Raw genomic sequence first — 20,249 nt, 5'->3', positions numbered from 1 at the left:
CAAAAAAAAATTTTTTTAAATATATGGGCAGTATCTTCAATGACACTGAATACTGTTCGTTGTTTAGGTATGACTATATAAAGGAATGCTCTTGCTCTCAAGACATGAGCACTCAAGCATTTAGGGGTGAAATATAGTGATCTCTCTGCAACTTTTTTTTTAATTAAAAAAATTTTTAATGTTTATGTTTGAGAGAGAGAGAGAGAGAGAGCATGAGCATGAAAGAGGCACAAAAAGAGGGAGACACAGAATCCAAAGCAGGCTCCAGGCTCTGAGCTGTCAGCACAGAGCCCGACGTGGGGCTCAAACTCACGAACTGTGAGATCATGACCTGAGCCGAAGTCGGACACTTAACTAACTGAGCCACCCAGGCGCCCCTATGCAACTTACTTTCAAAAGCAGGAAAAAGAAAAAAAAAAAAAAAAATAGAGGGCTACCAAAAATTACCAAATGTGTCATTCTCACAATATTTCAAACTTTTTCGTTATTATTTGTTGCGGTGATCTGTGATCAATGATTATGACTCACTGAAAGCACAGATGACGGGTAGCATTTTTTAACCATAAAGTATTTATTTTTTATTTTTTATTTTTTTTGAGAGAGAGCACACACACACAAGTTGGGGAGGGGCAGAGGCAGAGAGAGAATCTTCAGCAGGCTCCACACTCAGTGCAGAGCCCCATGTGGGGCTCGATCTCAGGACCGTGAGATCATGACCTGAGCCAACATCAAGAGTCAAGACGCTTAACGCACTGAGCCACCCAGGCGCCCCCACAATAAAGTATGTTTTAATTAAGGTACGGACATTGTTTCTTAGACATACTGCCAGTGCACACAAGTCAACTACAGTACGGAGTAAACAAGTATTCGGGCCGGCAAACCCAGATCCCGACATGACCGGCCGGCGTTACCGCGGCACCCGCTCGACTGCAGTGGTCTGGAAGCCAGCCCACAGCGCGTCCGAGGTGTGCCTGCCCACGCGGATGCAGCACGGCCCAAACACTAACCCTCTGTGAACCCAGACGAAGGACACACACCTGTGTACTCACGGCACTCTTCCGGCACCTGCTCCCTAGGTTCCAGTTAGGGGACACGGCACAGAAAGGCTGATCGGAACATGCTCAGGCTGATGGGCCACGCCGTGCCTGGAGCCCCCTACTCCCCCCCCCACCCCCCCGGGCGCCGGACACAGCCCCACGTCGCGGTGCTGTGCGTTGCTGGCAGCGGGAGCAACCGGTGCAGGTAGCTAGAACGACCCGGGCTTTCCGCGCAGAGAGCTGATAAAAGGTCTTCAAACGAGTAAACGTTAGAAAAAACAAAAGCAAGACCCTGCCATCCACTCTGCTGTCCACCACCTACCATCACATCCCTCCCGTGCCAAACTCCTAAAGCACACTCTGGAAGCCACCTGAGCGCATCCACAAACGAGGTCTCTTCCCTCTCCCTCTGAACCCCAAACAAACAACATGGTTTCCAACCTCACCGTCAGCTCTTCTCCAAGGGCCCAGACGGGAGCCCGGTATCCGTTCCTGACTGCCCTTCCGCACCACCCCTCCCAGGTCTCGTCTCCCTCTCTCCCGGCACCTCTGCCCTCCTGCGAAAGCAGAGCACACCCACCCCCCTGGGGCGCCACCGAGGCCCCTCCCGCCTCCCAGGAAGCAGCACCTGGGACGCTGGACGGACGGAAGGCATCATCTCCCAGGGCTGCCGGCAGGCTCACACTTCAATGACGGGGGCGACCCCGTCCCTCCCGAATCTGTCCCCCACCTTGCCCTCACGCCTCGTATTTCAAACACGCCACGGCCTGGGACAACAAAATCCACCCAACGCTTCCGCCGCTGACCTCTGCCCGAGCCAGCCCCCCACCCCCAAGCAGGCTGCTCGAGGAGGTACCGCCTCCCGGCGCCTCCCACAAAAGACCCCGCAGACAGTTGGGAGCTCTCGCTGCTGTTACCCTCACTCTCCGACCCCCACCAGACCCTAGGGCTTCTTCCCGCTTGCTGATTCTGACCCGACTTCCTCCCTCTTCCTCCTCCTCTCTCCCGCTGCACCTGGTCCGCCGGGGGGCCGCTCAGCTGGCCTCCCCCCAGTCCCTGCCTCTAGCCCCTCTGACGTGCAGCATCGTCTCCCTGTGACACTCTGCGGTGGAGCCCACTGATCCGGCAGGCCGAGCGTCCCCTTGGTCCCTCCCGAAGCCACACGCGGCTGGGGCAGGAAGCCGGTCCTCCCTCATCCGCCCTGTAGGACACTCTTCCAAGGAAGGTTCGTCCTCTCAGAGCCCGGCTCGAGCGCCTCGCACGGCCCTCCTCGGCTTCCCCTTCACCCAGGTTTCAAACCTTCCCCAGTCTGGCTCCAGCCTGCCTGCCCACACACGACCTCCTCTAATTCATCTGCCCCACAAACGCGTGCGAGGCCAAATCCGCCCCCCCCCCCTTGCTGGACAGCCCTCGAGCCAAGTCAAAAGAACAGTATTTTGTGACACGAAATCATATGAAACTCAACTTCAGCGTCCCCAAAGAAAGCCTTATCGGAACCTGGCCACACCCAGCTGTTTGCATGTTGTCTACAGCTGCTTTGGGGCTGGGAGGGCTCGTCCGGCGCTGAACCTCTCACTTTAATATCAAACCACTGCAGTGTGCACCGGGCGGGAGCCGCCCACAGGTACCGGTGAGTGAAGGGGTCCCGACGACCCTGTGAACACGCGCTCCTGAACCTCGCGCCTCCAGTCCTCGGCCGGACAGCTACGTCAGTCCTTCGGCTACAAATCTTGGCTTGAATCATCTCATGGGGGACGAAAAGTCAAAAGGAAGCATTCACCACTTGGAGAATGCAGCTCTAAGGCAGACTCTCTCCTATAAGTTGACCGACTTGAACCTCTGTCGTTTCGGTCAAGACAGACAACGCTCAGAGGTGTGGAGGTGGGGCAGACGGCACGGCCGATTTTTGCCCCTCCAGAGAAGAAAGCCATGTTTCAAAGAGACATTCTACTGGTTTGATCATCTACTGGGTGATCGTATACCTAAATCCAGCTGTGGCGCATTCTATGAGACCGAATTAAAGGTAAAATTAAACACTTTTCCCACTGACGTATGTTCGTTCATACGAGAACTATTGGCCCTCAGATTGTAAGAATCCGTACCCGCTGCAAATTGTTTAAAATCATCTAATAGAATTTAAAATTCTCAATTAAGTATCATTAAGTAACAAACAGTACGCACACATTACAACACCGTGTAATAACAGAATCCATCGCCGTTTACGGCAAGGAGTGCGGGAGAAGTCACTTCCCTGGAGAGAACAAGAGGGTGTCTGAACCCTAAAAGCCTACGTGGACGGCGGTCTGTGGCGTCCAGACCGGCCAGTTCCTCACGGCAGAAACACAAAGGCCATTGTGGCTTCTCGCATTTACAAGACACGTGTACTTTACAACCACGGCCAGGCTTTTTCTTAGCAAGTTTACTAATTTCGAATACCTCTGAGTTCCTGGCCTGGTTCTGAAATTCCAAGATTCTGTGATGTAAGTTTACCACCAACAAAATTGTGACTTTATGCACACTTCTGTCAGTGAAATCAGCACCATATGAGCTTGACAAGCGTAAGAAGATGTGGGGCCTGGAAGGTAATGTGACGACAACAATTCCGTGTATTGAGTTCTAAGCACCATTATGAGCACTAGGGCATTTTTTCCCCACGTTTATTTTTTGAGAGAGAGCGTGCGTGCACACACACGAGCTGGGGAGAGGCAGAGAGAGAGGGGGACAGAGGATCCTAGACGGGCTCCCACGCTGACAGCAGAGAGCCCGACGTGCGGCTCGAACTCACGAACCTCGAGATCATGACCTGAGCCGAAGTGGGACGCTTAACCGGCTGAGCCCCCCAGGCGCCCCAGCAGTAAGGCATTTTATCTTCACACCTGTTGGTGCAGGTCACTGTGTCCCCATTTTACAGGTAGGCCCAGCCCTAAACGCTTCCCTTACGTGACAGGCATCATGAACAGTTATTAAGGGAAAGGAGACCACAGGGCCCTGAAGAAGGGGGGCTGGAGGGGGGGCAGGAAGCAGAGCACTTTCCACAGAGACTCGTCCGTGTCCTAACCGAGCCCGCCCGTTATCCATCGCTCACGTTCGCGCTTCCTCTCCGGTCAGTCCTTCGGCTACAGGACGGTACGAATCTTGGCTTGAATCACCTCATGGGGAAAATCGGGTCAAAGAGAAGGATCCACCACTTGGACACCGCAGCTCCTCTCCTTGTGACACACTCTGCCGCGGAGTCCATTGATCTGGCAAGCCGAGTGTCCCCCCGGTCCCTCCCGAAGCCACCCGTCTATCGTGAGCTCCCTCCAGAAACTGCCAGCCTCGTATCGCCCGCCCGCCTCTCCTACTTCGTGCGGCGTGCTGTGAAGCCTGGGGAGGAAGGCGGACAGCAGTCCGAGGGTGAGGATACCACAGCGTCCTACTCTCCTCTCCCTACCTCGCAATTTCACAGAAACCAAACAAAACCACTAGCACGTGCCTAAATGTTAAGGGAATCTGCAACCCTAGCCAGGCAACATAAAAACAAAAGAAGATTAACTCCCAACTTGAGCAGTCGTTAAAGTAAGTAACGATGACAGATGGCAGAGGCAGGGACATTTCCAGAGGTTTCTGATCCACACAACCTGTCAAGCAAGTGCGACCCTCCGAGGCAGGGCCGATAACCAAGGAGAACTATTCACAGGACCCAGAACAGAAAACAGACCAAAGCCTGAGGAGACTGGCCAGGTTGTGTCATAGACTCTGGCTGACCCAAGCACAGCCCTCGCGAGGGCTCGGCGGAGGCAGACGCATCCCACGCCACCATCACCGTGGGGGCCAAGAATCCGTTTACACTCTTGGTACTCGATACAGCATCCTGGCACTGTTTTCCTTAAGATCAGAGTTCTCGATGTGTAACTGAGGACAAAACAAAGAAGGAAAGGAACTGTACTTAGAACCCCAAATCAACTGGATCGGGTCTAAGACAGAAACAAAAGTCCATGCAATCAAAACGTCCATGTAAAGCATGTATCCTAATTTTTGAAAGTCACATCTGTAGTCACATGTCTGAATCAAACTAGGATGCCTTCCCACTACTGCTCAAGAACACCAGGAAGCCTGTGTGAGACGCGAGGAGTTTGGATTTGAGGCTGCAAACAGCACTAAGCCCTGAAACTTGGTGAATGCTGGGCTAACGGCTTCACAAGCACTCAGATCTGCCCTCCACACCCACCTCCTCCTCCTCTGCAGGAGACATTCAAGAGTCTGCCCTGAGCCAAACAACCAGGACAAGGTGATCTGGGTCTCAGACCCCAACACTCCCCCTCCTCGAAACCAGCCCACACAACATAAGGCAATCCTATTAGCAACAGAGCCGAAATACATCTTTGGGGAGGACTGTCCCACCTATGTCGGAAGAAGTGCTACATGGAACCCAAGACTCCAATCCAGACAGGCGCGGGGGAACCCAGTAAACTGGAACTCCAGTCACAAATGCGGACAGGGACAGCAACATAGGAGCCAGGAACTGCTTGCCACATGCTAAGACAATTCCAAATGAAACTTATTTTTAAATGTTAAGAAAATCTATTTGCTACACTAAAAAAATTTTACTTTGATTAAAGAAACACGACATAATTTAGCTGCCTTTCAGAAACGTTTTCACCCTGGCCCATTAACCTGACTTTCAGGAGGGGAGGATGAGGGGGGCAGGACGAATTTCAATTCAGAAACCCAAAATATTTATGCTCTGATTAAACACACACACAGATCCAGCCCTGAGCAGGTACCCCTGTAAAGTAACCCTTAACTCGCCCAATAGGGTTATATATACTTGAGGGCAACCTTAGGTAATTTAACCTTTTTAAAAATAACTCTAGCAAATGATACCATGTAAGGTCAGGTTCATTTCGGACTCACAATTCTAGCACGTTCTAACCACAGCTCATTTACACTTGGAACTAATGACCTGAGTGGACTTTTGAAAGAGCTACGCATTCGGCCTCTTGGCTGAGTCTCCCACTCCTCTCTCAATAGAAGGGCAGAAGGAAAGGATTATTCAAAGTGACTTTTGTCAGCAAGAAATTTGCACTTCTGATTTTATTAAACTTGCAGTTTGTGAGGAGTGTGGGCCTAATTTATAATTATATGGGCCAGGGCAAATATTCTTGGGGAAAAAGATTCATCAAAGTGCATGCAAGAATCCCTTTTTCTTTTGCTATCAAGGACATTATTGGGATGACTAGTAAAAGCTGAATTAGATCTGTTGCTCAGATAATAGAGATGTATCAACGTTAAATTCCAAATTTTAATAATTATGTTGTGGTTGTATGAAAGAATATCCCTGGTTTTTAGGAAACAGCCACATAAGTGGTTGCGTAAGAGGACCTCATTATCTTACTCTGTACAGAAAAAAATACACACATATACAGCTGTAGTGAGGAGAGGTGATAAAGCAAATACAAAACAGTAACATCCGAGACGACTGTTATAATTCTTTGTACTATTCCTGCAACGTCTAAGCCTGAAAACACCCAGTCCCTAAGAGGTGCCGAGGCTTTTGCTCTCCGAAGGCAGTGAGGACAGAAGATTCTCATCTGAAGGTGACTTTGTCATCGCTGTATTTCCGAAAGGCTGCCACCCGATCCTTCCTTTCCAAGTAGACTTTTCTAAAATGAACTAAAAGTGTCTGACCTACGCTCTCAGTGCCTTCAGCAGATGAATGAGACGGCTTGGAGGACTTCTTCCAGATCACCCCAACGTCTCGAGGTCTGCACTCGAGAGCGAGGCGCTCCCAGGAACAGCACAGCAATCTGTAAGACGAGGACAGCACTTGAACAGCACCTGGCACCGGCTGAAGTATTACTATCATCTGTTACCAAACCCCCAGCTTCGACTTATTTCTCCAACTTGCATTAGCACTTTTAAGTCTAGAGCTTGGAGATTCACAAACTGTAGCCCACGGGCCAAATCCTGCGTTTTTGTAGATAAATTTTACTGGAAAACAGCGACACCCATTCTGGCCTCCACCCTCCAAGGGAAAAGCTGAGCAGTTGTGACAAGAGACCCCAAAGCCAAAAACAATTTATTTAATCTGGGCCTTTACAGAAAAAGTTTCCTGACTTCTGCCCTAGAGCTCCCAAGTGTTTAGTGACATTTGTGGAATCTTTAGAATCTCGAAACTGCCTTGAGACTGAGGGGTAAGGAAATCAGGAACTATTCCTGCAGAAGAGTAATCTCGACCTTCTGGAAGAGGGGCCTGCGCGACCACAGGATGGTTTGGTTGCCTTCAGGTCTCGGTGATCTTGCTGCTCCAACTCCTATTAGCTGTAAGGAGTGACTTCTGATTCACATTATGGGGGATCCAGAGAAATCCCAACGAGGTACAGCAGGCCGAGTTCTTGAACGGTCCCCAGAACTCAAGACGCAAATCTAACCGCACTTTTTATTAGCAGCTATGCTTGAAGGGAACCCCAAGCAGTATGCATCTGCTCTCATCATGTCACCCCGTCAGCTTTTCTCCTAGCATAGCATGATTGCAATTTTACATAAATTTAAACTACACAAATCTAAAATAACCTATTAAACCCTCACTTTGCAAAAACCACGAATATTTCTTGCAGCCACTTTTAGCAGGTAAATAGGACGCTCAGCTTTCTTTGTCCAATTCCGTTTAAAAACACATGGGGTGTGAATTAACACGGCTTCGGCATCTTCAGGGAAGCATTCTGGCGTAAAAGGCAGCCTCATGCAGCACCTTGCTCCCGAGGACCATCCCTGGCTCCTGCCGACGAGTCCACAGGATGGTGTGGCAGCAGACAGGCGCACCCCAGCCATCTACCTGCCGATGGATCACAGGGCTGAACCGTGGTGACAGCAGGAACCAAAGCCTGGATCCACGGTTCTTGATCTGTCTTTGACGTGAAGATGCCCGAGGCTCTGGCCACACCCACCGGACCCAAGTGCCACCCAGGGAGTAGAGCAGTACACACACATCAAGTTTTCACTGCCAGTGTCATCCAAACCCCTTTCTAGAAAGTTCAGAAAGGATAAGCCACGCTTCAAGTTATTTGGTGATTTTCTACCTTGTGAAAAAAAGGAAAAAAATCACTACAGACCACAAGCAGCAGTTTTTGAAGCTCAGAATACAAATCTTTATTACCAAACAGTTTGTCAGTACAGGCTTCTGGCCACAGTTGCTTGATTGGCTCAGCGCATCCCGGGTCTCCTGACAGCATTCCCACCCGTGAGGGCAGGTCTCCGTCCCTACCTGGGCCCCCGTCCAACCCGCCTGCACTTTCAGGGCCCTACGTACGCTCGACTATTTTATCTGCGAATACAAGATAATTTAGGACAAGGAAATGGTAGTCAATTTCCACATATACATTCATACCACCTGTCTACTTTTTCAGGGACTCAATTAAAACATGTTCTCATCTCTGCCTTCTCTGGCCCTTCCTGTTGGATATTCGTCTTCCACGCTTATGCACTGTAAGCGACCTGACCTCCTGAGGTATTCTGGGTCACCATGGAGGTAGATGGCCCAAAAATTCAATTATATTGGACACTTCTTGACCGTGGGTAGAAGTGAAAGGTACAGAAAAGTTAATTCAATATAGGAATCGATTTCACGTGATGTCACTATATTTTGGACGTACCGTCCGCGTGTGGCTTAAGAAGTTCATGCTCCCATCACAATTTAATTCAAAAACAATCACAGGTTTCAAGGGATGGGAGGCTCCAGGTGCTGCCCCCAGGCTCTGCTTCCTCTTAAAGAGGCACACACCGATGCTCTATGATGAGGATGCCACACCTCACCACTGCACTGGGGGGTGAGGAGTCCAGAACTTCCTCCAGGGGGGGCAGTCCGGCCACAGCCCTGGACAACAGACAGAGCCAAAAAGGTGAGGCAGATAGCATAAAGTTGAACAATCAGCTGAAGCTCTAACGTGTAACTGGTTTCACAACATGCACAAGATGAAAATGGGAAACCTAAACGTTATTTGATCGCTACCCTGAAAAGCAGGCAGGACGGGACTGCTGTTTCCATTCTTGCGGACGCGCTAAATGAGCTCCAGGCACTGGCCCCCAGCAAGAAAACAAGGGTAGCTTTTCAGGAGCAAACTGCAGGGCGCCGGGGCCCGGTCCCCCAGGTCACGATTGAGCCCTGCGGTGGGCTCTGTGCTGGCAGTGCGGAACCTGCTTGAGGTTCTCTCCCCTTCTGCCTCTCTGGCCCTCCTCACTCACGTGCGCATGTGCACTCAAAATAAACTTCATCAAAAAAAAAAGAGAGAGAGAGAGAGAGAGAGAGAGAGAGCGCGCGCGCAAATTGCAACAATGAGATCCCACTCAATATTTGCTCTCAAATTCCCTAAAACTCCCCCTCACAGCCCCAAAAGTGAACATTTCAGAATGCTTCAAAGTTCTTCCAATGAACAATCCATTACGTGATGTTTTCATGACCATCATATACGTGAAGTCAGAGAACACAACAATGATCTTTATTTACCTGTTACAGGGAGGACTTTTTAAAGCTTTGTATCTGAGACAGTCTCACCAAAAACCTCAATGTGTATTTTCCCCCAGGAGCTTCTTCAAAATGAGAAAAATGTTTGTTTTCCAGATTATAAATAGCTAAACTGGTAAAGTTACATGCACATTTTAAAGTCAGTCTTGTGGGTTGTGTATTTAATGGTACCGCTAATGTTTTCAGAATTTATACAGTGTAGGTGAAGATCACAGGAAAAGTGAAGGCTAATACTCTATGCTGGGTGTTTTATCAATAAACCATTAACATAAACTCACCTAGGACCTGTGCCTGAAGCTTCCATTTACCAATCCACAAAACGGGACTGTGGTGATCTCTTATTCCTTGGCACCCATCTAGCACAGGAAGTATTTCCGCAGCGTCAAAGTGCATATACCACACCTGCCATCTTTGCAAATGCAAATTCTAAGTCTTTCCCTGATTTTCGAGACCTGGACGCTTCTGAGGAGCAACAGTTAAGATTTTGGTGACTGTCTCTCAATCTGGGTTCACATGACCGCACTATGGGCACGCATTTCTGTCTCAGTGCAGGACACGGTATGTCTTATTGCTGGTTAAGGTGGTATCTGTCAGGTTTTTCCACCGTGAAGTTACCATTTTTCCCTTTGTGATATATAAACCTCTTGGGAGAGATACTTGGGGCTATGTAAGTATCACAGATTGGAGGACACTTCAGGAGACATGACAACTAAATGCAGAGTGGGATCCTGGATTAGATCCTGAAACAGAAAAAGGACATTAATGGAAAACTGATGAAATTCAGTCAATAGTGTTGTGCTGATGCTAAGGTTCTGATTTTTAAGGACACTTGATTACGTAAGAAGTCAGCGTTATGGCAAACGGGTGACAGGAAGACGGAAGCGCTCTGAACTATTCCCCCAACTTCTCTTTAACTGTCAATTTACTTCAAAGGTAAAAGTTTACAAAGTTGCAGATTCTGATTCCATGTCTGCTGGGGGCCTGAGAGTGTGCATTTCTCCCAAACACCTAGAGATGGCAAGGTCACTGATCCACGGACCACTTCGCGTGGGCCTCGCTGGGCCCTGACAAATGCAGCTGATGTATTTCACCGTGCACAACTTTCAAAGGACAATCGACTAAAATGCGTTGAGATTACGCTTTAGGGGCGCCTGGGTGGCTCAGCCAGTTGAGCGCCAAACTCTGATTTTGGTTCTGGTCATGACCAGTTAGTGGGATCGGGCCCTTGGGATTCTCTCTCTCCTTTCTGCTCCTTCCCTCTCCCTGTCTCAATATAAATAAATAAAACACGGGGCGGGGGGGGGGGGGGGGGGGGGGGGGGGGGGGGGGGGGGCAGGGAATAAAAATATTTTGAAAAAATACTGTTAAAAGATGACACTTCAAGTACAGTAATCACTGTTTAACTGGAGGCAAATCCTTAAACTCGGGCATGCTTAAGTGCTATCTCTGTACGAGGACGTGGTGTGAGAAGCCGGTGCGACGTGCCAAGACCGAAAGCAGAGTATGAAATCACAACCTTTTGTCTACGGTTGGCCTTCCCCAGCTGAGCCTGGCACCCCTCCAAGGCCGCAGAGCCAGCGCCTCCAGCAGGAACGCACCACGTCCGCCCACACTGCAGCGCGGAGATGGCCATGGGGACAATGAGTAGGCCACCCATTCCACTGACAGAAGGCGCCCATTACCAAGGCCACAGGGAGGCAGGAGAGCAGAGTGACAAGAATGGGCTCTGGAATTCCTGCTCACAGTGAGAACGAGCCACAAAGGTGATCTCTGCTCATCCCATTAAAATGACTTTTAATCGCAGATAATAAACCCACAAGAAAGAAGACACGGGCAAGGTATTTTGCCAACTTCTGGGAGACCGAAAGGATCTAGGAGGACAAAGGAAACCACAACCTGGAGCACACAGGAATGGGTATGGCCAGAGGAGGGCTCTAAGCCTGTGGTAGGCCAGGACACTCGGCGAAGCAAGGGCTGAGCCTGCTCACACAAGTGGGATCCCTGCACGGAAAAGCTATAAAGAGTCCTCCCTAGACCAGGGGGAGCAGCCCCACATCAAAGGGGTCTTTCTTAAGCTGTAAGACGCAGAGGAAAAGTCTCTGGATTCTGGCACTCAAAGTCCCACACAGTAACAAGTTCCCGATCACCTGAGGGGAGACCCGCACATTTTCAAAACCAGCCCCACAGACTCAGCTCTCTGCCTTTCTCTGGCCTTAGACAACAATAATTACCAATCTTTAAGGAGTATTTGCCATATGAAGTATGAAACCGGTATTTTTAAAAAGATGATGGCGACAGTGACACTAGAATAAGAAATCAGAGAATAAAAGAAATGAAAAAAAATCCTTACTGGTCTCCTCAAAGTCGAGAAGATAATGCATTCACAAAACAATAAACTGTGGGGGGAAAAAAACAGAATAAGCTCTTCGAAATTTTCAGTTGTGTTACCAAAAAATTTAAAAGACTGGGCAATACATCGAAGCCCTCTCCCAGAAATGAGAATAAAATGACAAAGGAAGAGAAAGAGATTCAAGGGTTCAATCCAAGATGTCCACCATCAAACTAATAAGAACTCCTGAAAGAGTAAAAGCAGAAACAATTCTCAAATAAATACAAAGAGAATTTCCCAGAGCTGAAAGGCAAGCCCCCAGAGGCACAGAGCACTCAAAGTGGGACTCCACATCCTGGGGCACTTTGAAAATGCCCCTAACACCGAAGAGGATCCTAAAGAGTTACCCAAAAGGAATACGGCTACTTGGCAGAAGGTTCTCATTGAAATGATAAAGAAAGCCATGATTACACATGGAATCTTGAACAAACTCAGATGTATAATACAGGAAAATATCGGCAGTACACTTGTCACTGGCCTACAGAGTAATCAATCCAGATCAGAAAAAGAGGACAGAGACCTGGGGAGAAGACGGGACATTGGAGAGATCTGGCATGCTTTAAAATTTAAGACAAAGAATCACGGGAACAGCAAATGCAAAAATACCAAAAAAAAAAAAAAACCCAAATAAAAAAATACCAAAAAAAAAAAAAAAAAAAAAAAGCCATTACCAACAACAGAAAAAACAAAAGACTGTAGGAGAGAGAAAATGCACCACTCGGCCTTGAAGCAAACAGTATTTGTACAGTCATAAACAATTGAACACAGTTAATTCAAGGGGTAGAAAAAATGGCATCTGACCTGAAAAGCGAAATCATCTATCATAACAGAAAGTCGACAATGTGTAAAACTAATAAACTACCAACTTTCGCTTCAGAGCTATGGAAACCTTCCAGAAGGAACATTAAAAAAGATTTGAGGAGACAAACTGAAAGGCTGGACAGGGGACTGCTGCTTCTCAATGTTCAAGTTTTCACCGACATTTTACTGTGTATAGGACTTTGGTTAAAATATCAGATATACGGATATATATATATATATATATATATATATATATATATATATATATAAAAGCCCGAACCTCAGACAGACTGAGTTCAAAGCCTTGGCTCTGTGTGTCCTGGACGAGTCTCAACCTCTGTGGGCCTCCACCACCTCACCGGATCGCTGGGACAAGAGACACTGGAAATGATTAGCAGTCCCAGCCACAGCACATAACCCACAAACGGCAGCCATTTCTGAAAACTTAAAGCCAACGGACGTGGTCAGGATCCAACATCACAAGAACGTACTCTTATCTTAACTGCGAGACGAGGAGAAAACGGGAGCCAAACATACGGAAAGAACTAGCCTCGCGGGCGGTTTGGGGGTTTCTGCTACCACCGGGCGTCTGTACCCCGGGGCGGTCCCAAGGGCTGGATCTCGAATGGCCGGCTGACCTACTTTCTGACCGCCTGCTCCCCCGCTTCCGCAGGACCACCTGACTACCCCCAAGTTCGCTCCCGTCTCCCGAACGGCCAGTCGCAAGTGTGCCCGAGAAGGGGCCGGCCCCTCCCACCGACCACCTTCCCCGGGCGCCGCCGCACCAACGCCGCCGGGCCCGGGAGCCCCTTCCGGGGCGGGACAGGCAATTCCGAACGGGCCGCTAAGAGCCACTCCGGTCGAACAGACCCAAAGCCGGGCAAAGTCTCGGTCCTCAGACGCCCACAGGTGTGGGCAGCTCTTCCGGGAGCGCTCAGGTCTTCAGTGAAAACCCAGCCCCGCGTGAAGGCGGCGTCTCCAAGGTGCTCGCACGGTGCAGGTGGGACCGGCATCCGAGGCCGCACTTCCGAAGGGCCACACCAAACAGGCGGGGGGGACCGAACCCCTAAATCTTCCCTCGCGGACGACCCCCCCCCCCTGCTCCGGGAGCCCTCGGCCGAGCGGGGGCGTGCGCCCTCGCCCGCCGGTGCCCGAGGGCACACGCCGGCCCGGAGACCGGCCCGACAGCGGCCACCGGCGCCGGGCTCGCTCGCGGCGCCGTCACCCCTCGTCCCCGCCAAGCGGCAGGGGCGGCCCCGCCACCGCGCGCGGCCGCGGGCGCCCGGTCCCCCGCCCGTCCCACCGGCGCGGCGCGCGGCACCCCGGGGGGGAGCGAGGCTCGCGCGCGGCCCCACGCCCGGCCCGCCGCCGGGAGCGCCGCCGGGGCCAGGGGGCGGGGGAGGGGCGGGCTCGCGGCGGGCGGCGAGGAGAGGCTGACGGGGGCGGAGGGCCCGCGGCGGCGAAGCAGCAGGAACCGGGAAGGGGGACCGGGGGAGCGGAGGGCGCCGACAGGGCCGAGGGCGGCGGGCCGTTGGCCGGCCGCGCAGGGCGTCCCGGGCGGGGGCGGCGGGCGCGGCGGCCGGAGGAGGGCGCAGGGAGGAGGGAGGAGGGGAGATCTCGCTCTCGCTCTCGCTCTCGCCCCGCGGGAAGGGGGAGGTGGAGACGCGACCGGCTGCGGGAGCTGCAATTACCGTGTGGGCTGCGGAATTCTCGTGGTGTTTGTCGGGGAGATGCGATAATGGCGTCCGTCCTCGCGAGAGAAGCCGCCGCTCTGCGCAGGCGCCGCGAGTCCCTCCCCGCGGCCCTCCGCCCTGCACCGTCTGCGCACGCTCCCTAAGCGGGGCGCGCCGGGCGCAGGGACGGGGCGAGGGGGTGGGGCCTGCCGCTCGGAGCCTCCCGCGCGCGCTTTCGGCCGCGCCGACGACCGCCGAGCATGCGCACGCGTCCTCCTGCCGCGCCCTAGTTTGGGCCTCTGAGGGTCCTTACCTCCTCAGCGTAAGCTCCGTCTCCGCGTTAGCCCGGTGGGAAGCTGCGTCGGTGGACCGTAAGAGGAATTTACATTTTTCTCTGAGGCCGAATGAATAGGAATCAGTTCTCCCCTCGACGACTACACATCCCAGAGGGCCGTGCGCGACCCGCTAGCGGTGCTTTCTGGGAATCGTAGTCCCTGCGTGTGCGCTGAGCCTGCCGGTACTTGTAGTCTCTCTCTCCGTACTCGGGTGTCCCGTCAGGGGCCGCGCCCGCGGCTGCTGGGACTTGTAGTTGAGACGCGGGGGTCGCGGCCGCTGCCGCTGGGGAGGCGCGCCCCCAGGTAATAGGAGGTGCCCCGGGCTCCCCGGCGTCCGTCCACACCTCCCGGCGCTCACGAGTGGAAACACGTGTGTGTGGTTATGTGGCATATGTACCGTATGTAACTAATGTGTTACCGTACGAGACGTGCGTCAGTAATGTATAGGCTATCTTATGGACGAGCACGAATTCGGTGTGTGGACGTGTTCCACGCATGTAGCATAAATGCACGCTTGTTGGCACTCGTGGGAAGAAATCCCTGAACTGTAGAGAATCCCCAGAAACGATTCCTGCTGACTGCCATCAGCATTGCGCCTCACGTGGGCTGGGGTTCCCATTGCTTTTCCTTCTTCTCTCTACTCGCCTCTGTTTTCCGAGTTGTTTACGACGAGCAAGAACAAGGCTGTGGAGCTATTTTCATTTGGGAAAGAAAACGCTTCCCTGCAAGTTTCCTGCCCACTTCCCTTTTTGCCAGGGACAAAAAGCCCAATTCAGGGCAGTAACGCGCCGTGTGACCTTGGGCAACCTCGTTAGTTAGAATCTCTTCCAGAATTAACACCTGGGAGCTCTCCTGAGGCTGGTCATTGGGTTTCTTTGCAGGAAAAGTGCCTTAAAGAAATTCCAGAGAAGAGTCACGGAAGCTCAGTGCTGGAAGAGATACTTATTCACATTGAAATGAGAATTTTCCTGTCTACAGATGAGGGAAAATTGCTCAGCAAGGTCACGCTGCTGGAAAAAGACAAAAGCGGAGTTAGGAATCCAAAACACTGTGGTCTAGAGTCTGCTCATAGTGGGGGAAAAGGGTTGCGGAAGCTGAGCACACAGATCCTGAGAGATGAGTGGCTGCAAAATGGTTTTAGACGGCCGTGCCTTCTGTCCCCACCCCTGCCTCAGTCATAGCCAAGTCTAAAACTTAACTGAGATTTCTTAGATACGTGCGTGTCTGACGAGAACGCAGGTAACTGTAGACTGGCAATTTTCGTGTCATTTCAAAACATCACACAGTGCCTTGTCTGTAGCTCCAGTGCAGGTGTGGGTGGCCGGCTCCTTCCTGGCCGGGCCTTGCACACTGCGGGGCCCCAAGCCACTGCTAAGTCATCATCAGACAGTAAGCCCATCAAAACTGTCTTTGCGCTTATGCCAGAGTCGCTGACTTCTCTTTCTCGTTGTTGGTGACTCAGATTCGTGCGTTTTACACTTAGCCACCCAGGAAGCTCAAATAAAGGAGAGTGTTAATATTGACATCTAGCTGATTAGCCACGGCTTTAAAAATAAATAGCTGGCCGTTGGCAAAGCCAGCTGTCCACCAAAGAAGGGCTGCTTCCCTATTGCAGAGGGCCCTGCTCCACGCCAGTCAATTCGTACATGATTCCCGTCCAGGTTCTGGAAGTAATGAGGCTAGTGTCCTGTTAGTGGGGGCTTCATGGCCAGAGAGGGAGGGCACTCTGGCCTGGATGGCACCAGAAACGGGGGAACCCCCTTCCACGTGTGCGCACTGGGCATTCGCAGAGATCTCAAAGGCCCCATCAAAATTGTGTGATGCCGTTTCCAGCAGACCCTGGGATCCTGCAGAAGCGTCCTGTTCCTGAAGATGTCATTAGGATGAAGCCAAGTCCATTATGCGTGAAACTCTCAGTTGCCCAGGAAAAACCCTAGAAAACAGCACAGTTGTGTGTAAGAGCAGGGACATGGAGTTGGCCTGACCTGGGCTTGGAATCCAAGCTCTCCTGTGGCACATGTTGCACTGCCGAGGCCTCGTGAGCCTTGGCCGCCTCCTCCGGAAACTGGCGTCTCAGACTCACAGCTCATGGGAATATTGGGAGGGTTCAAGGAAGTAGAGCTTGTAAAGGGTTTCACAGAAGGCCCGACTCAAGAAATGATCGCATTATCATGTGTTAAGTTGCCGTGCCTTGAGTCAGGCGTATATTATAGTCCGTATTCTTTGTGAAGAACGTGAAGTTCAGAGAGGTTAACGCCCAGGGTCACACGGCCAAGGCAGTGCTAGAGCTGTGAGGTGGAAGGTTGTGAAATCTGGCGGGAAAGGTCGTTAGGATATGGGCTGTGCGAGTCCCTGTTGGCCAAAGGATGCGTTTTGTCTTGATCCTAAAATAACCAAAGCCTTTTCAAGGTTTGGGACAAGGGTAGATACGATCAGATTTGCATTTTCCAAAGTTGCTTTAGCTGGAATGATGAAAAATGAATTGGGCATGGGGAGGAGGGTTCCTAAGTGAATTTGGGGGAGTACTTGAGGAGGCTGTGGCAGGGGTCCTGGCAAGAGGTGACGGAAGCCTGAACTAGGGTGGTCACAGTGGAGAAGAGATGTCATGGGATGAGATCAAAAGGACTTGACCCCCAAGCTGATACTGGGGACGGAGGCAAGGCGCAGGGCTTGGGGGTGGCATCTGGGATGTCACCTGAGCCTTCAATTATGGGAAAACAGATGGATAGAAGCACCATTCCCTGAGATGAGGAGCTCCGGGCACCACCAGCCACTGACCACCAGCCACAGCTCTGGAGACTACCCCGAACAGTGCCTCTTTATAATTTGTCCACCTACAGGGGATGATCTGTCATTCCGCTCCTACCCCGGGACACCTTTTTCCGCCTCACACAAAAGCACCTGCTGGGAAGAGATGAGGTTTGGGGATGAACGATGATAGAGGAGTCCGTGGGTGGTTCAGGGAAAATGGGAAGAAGCAACGCTCAGCAGGCACTGTAGCCCCGTCCCCCACTTACGTGGATTCTAGCCAGACCCGAGACAGGCCACAGCCACACGTTCTGGTCCATCAAGAGAATTACGGGCCAGGAAGTACGTCAGCAACATGGTAGAATAGGAGGTCCCCCGTCACACACCCCCCTCAGCAACCATAATTCAACAGCCATCCATGGCTGAAGCCTTCCTGGAACCCTGAGACCCAGCTCTAGCCACTCGGCAGCCCCACCCACCACGTCCCACCCACCAAGGGACACGGAGGGAAACCCACCCACCACGTCAATACAGTGAAAACCACACAATCATCTCATTAGATGCAGAAAAAGCATTTGACAAAATTCAGCACCCTTCACGATAAAAGCTTTCAAAATAGCAATAAATGCGGTACTAGGCCTCAGCATAATAAAACCCATGTATGCAAACGGGTGTAGCCGCTGTCGAAAACAGTATGGAAGGTCCTCAAAAAATTGAAAATAGTGGGGCGCCTGGGTGGCTCAGTCGGTTAAGCGGCCAACTTCGGCTCAGGTCACGATCTCACGGTCAGTGAGTTCAAGCCCCACGTCGGGCTCTGTGCTGACAGCTCAGAGCCTGGAGCCTGTTTCAGATTCTGTGTCTCCCTCTCTCTGGCCCTCCCCTGTTCATGCTCTGTCTCTCTCTGTCTCAAAAATAAATAAACGTTAAAAAAAAAAATTGAAAATAGAACTACCACGTGATCCAGCAACCACTTCTGTGTAAACATCCGAACGAAATGCAAACAGAAGAGACGTCCACACTCCCGTGTTCACCACAACTTCCTTCTCGATAGGAAGACATGGAAACAAGCTAAGTGGCCATCAGTGGACGAAAAAGTTGTGGCATAGGTAAAAAATGGAGTACTATTCAGCTGCAAGAAAGAGGGACATCCTGCCATTTGTGACAACGTGGATGAACCCAGAGGGCATCATGCTAAGTGATGTAAGCCAGACACAGACAGGCACTGCATGGTCTCACCTGTGGAATCTAAAAAAGTCACACTTACAGGGCACCAGGGTGTCTCGGTCAGTTAAGCATCCCACTTCCGCTCAGGTCATGATCTCATGGTTCATGAGTTTGAACCTCACATCGGGCTCTGCACTGCCAGCAAGGAGACTGCTTGGGATTCTCTCCCATACCGCACGAGCTCTCTCTCTCTCTCTCTCTCTTGCTCTCTCTCTCAAAAATAGATAAACATTTTTTAAATAAAATAAAGTAAAAAAAAAAAAAAAAAGTCGAACTTCCAGAAGCAGACAGTAGAAGAGTGGTTATCAGGGTCAGGGTGAGGGAGATGGGAACGCTGGTCAAAGTGTACAGACTTGCAGTTAAAAAAATTTTTTTAATGTTTATTTGTTTTTGAGAAAGAGAGACACCGAATACGAGTGTGGGAGAGGCAGAGAGAAAGGGAGACACAGAATCCCAAGCAGGCTCCAGGCTATGAGCCATCAGCACAGAGCCCGATGCGGGTCTCAAACTGACAAACGGCGAGGTCAGACCTGAGCCGAAGTTGGACGCATAACCGACTGAGCCACCCAGGTGCCCCCGGACTTCCTTCCAGTTTTAAGATGAATGCACTTGGGGATCTAACGTACAGTATGGGGACTACACCGTGTACTTGGAAGTGACCAAGACCTCAAGCACTCTCACCACAGAAAGAGCAATCCTAACTGTGTCAGGTGGTGGAGTTGTTCATTAACCTGCTTGTGGTCGGACTTTCATAGCGTATATGCATGTGAAATTGTCATCTTCTTTGTCCATTTTACTTCAATAAGGCTGGAAAATAAATTATTTTTTTAAAGTCTTCAGAGAGAACTCTATTCAGTCACTGCTGCATGGATAGGATGTCCTGTGAATCTGGAAAAGGTACCGAAACGTCCTGTGCCTTCTTTTCCACCCCTGGAAGGTGTGGTGTTGAGACCTCATAAAAGTCACCTGTGACATAGGTGCCTTTGCGTACAGATTGTGACATGGACTCCACTCCTGGCTCATATTACCTCTGTGTGGCTCTGGACCAGTCACACGACATCCCTGGCCTCGGTATCCTCACCTGTAAAATGGGACAATAAAATCTACTTGGCAGAGTTGTTTCTAAATTTTGAAATTGACCATGGGAAGTGCTCACCACAGCATCTGGCACAAAGGGGACGCTTACCCTGATGTTGTTGTCAAACTTTATATCCATGCAAATGACTTGGAGGCTACCACTGCTAATGAGACATCCGTAGCTGCCACTGTCGACCGCTCACGGGGGCCGAGTGCTGTGCCTTTACTGGATCACGTAATAACCTGCTCCTCTATCTACACTTTGCCAGGCCTGCTTGACGGCTTTTTTTCTCCGTCTCTCTCTCTTTTTTTATTATAGTTAAATACACATCACATAAAATTTACCATTTTAACCGTTCTAAATACACACTTCAGTGCTATTAAGTACCTTCACAAAGTTGTGCAACCATCACCACTAACTTGTTCCAGAACCTTTCTGTCTTCCCCAAAACGGCTTCCCCA

The 20,249-nt window shown here is 51.0% G+C and overlaps 3 protein-coding genes across 12 annotated transcripts in view; 1 reads left to right on the top strand and 2 right to left on the bottom strand.

Annotated features, from left to right (window-relative positions):
* The window catches only part of BANP (BTG3 associated nuclear protein), a 304,623-nt gene extending 289,778 nt beyond the window's left edge, over window positions 1-14,845 (bottom strand). For 5 of the 9 annotated variants that reach the window (XM_045045590.1, XM_045045583.1, XM_045045586.1 and 2 more), the window contains exon 1: window positions 14,422-14,563. The gene's annotated coding sequence lies outside the window, so the exon portion shown is untranslated. Of the gene's footprint in view, window positions 1-14,421; window positions 14,564-14,716 lie in introns of those variants that run through there. The other 4 variants (XM_023245259.2, XM_023245260.2, XM_023245263.2 and 1 more) reach the window with 2 other exon arrangements.
* Window positions 7,082-19,926, bottom strand: LOC123382221 (proline-rich protein HaeIII subfamily 1-like). Its single transcript, XM_045045860.1, has 4 exons — window positions 19,897-19,926; window positions 14,946-15,021; window positions 13,011-14,429; window positions 7,082-10,280 (listed from the first exon to the last, which is right to left on the bottom strand). The coding sequence occupies exons 1-3, from the start codon at window positions 19,924-19,926 to the stop codon at window positions 13,414-13,416; spliced, it is 1,122 nt and encodes a 373-aa protein (XP_044901795.1). The 3' UTR covers window positions 7,082-10,280; window positions 13,011-13,413.
* The window catches only part of CA5A (carbonic anhydrase 5A), a 46,247-nt gene continuing 39,572 nt past the window's right edge, over window positions 13,575-20,249 (top strand). Inside the window, exon 1 of one of the 2 annotated variants that reach the window (XM_045045596.1) lies at window positions 13,575-13,713. The gene's annotated coding sequence lies outside the window, so the exon portion shown is untranslated. Of the gene's footprint in view, window positions 13,714-14,609; window positions 14,726-20,249 lie in introns of those variants that run through there. The other variant, XM_045045597.1, reaches the window with a different exon arrangement.

The sequence above is a fragment of the Felis catus genome, chromosome E2 (assembly GCF_018350175.1).
Source record: "Felis catus isolate Fca126 chromosome E2, F.catus_Fca126_mat1.0, whole genome shotgun sequence".
Classification (NCBI taxonomy): Eukaryota; Metazoa; Chordata; class Mammalia; order Carnivora; family Felidae; genus Felis; species Felis catus.
Note: the sequence above shows the minus strand (reverse complement) of the source record. Positions and strands in the feature narration are given on the sequence as shown.

Bases quoted from the DNA above. Each gene is read 5' to 3' on its own strand.
- LOC123382221 (XM_045045860.1), bottom strand. From the start codon at position 19,926: ATGGATATAAAGTTTGACAACAACATCAGG. The intron at 15,022-19,896 runs GTAAGCGTCCCC...GCGCCTCCCCAG, and splicing joins AGTTTGACAACAACATCAGG to CGGCAGCGGCCGCGACCCCC. The intron at 14,430-14,945 runs GTACGGAGAGAG...AGAATTCCGCAG, and splicing joins GCCCCTGACGGGACACCCGA to CCCACACGGTAATTGCAGCT.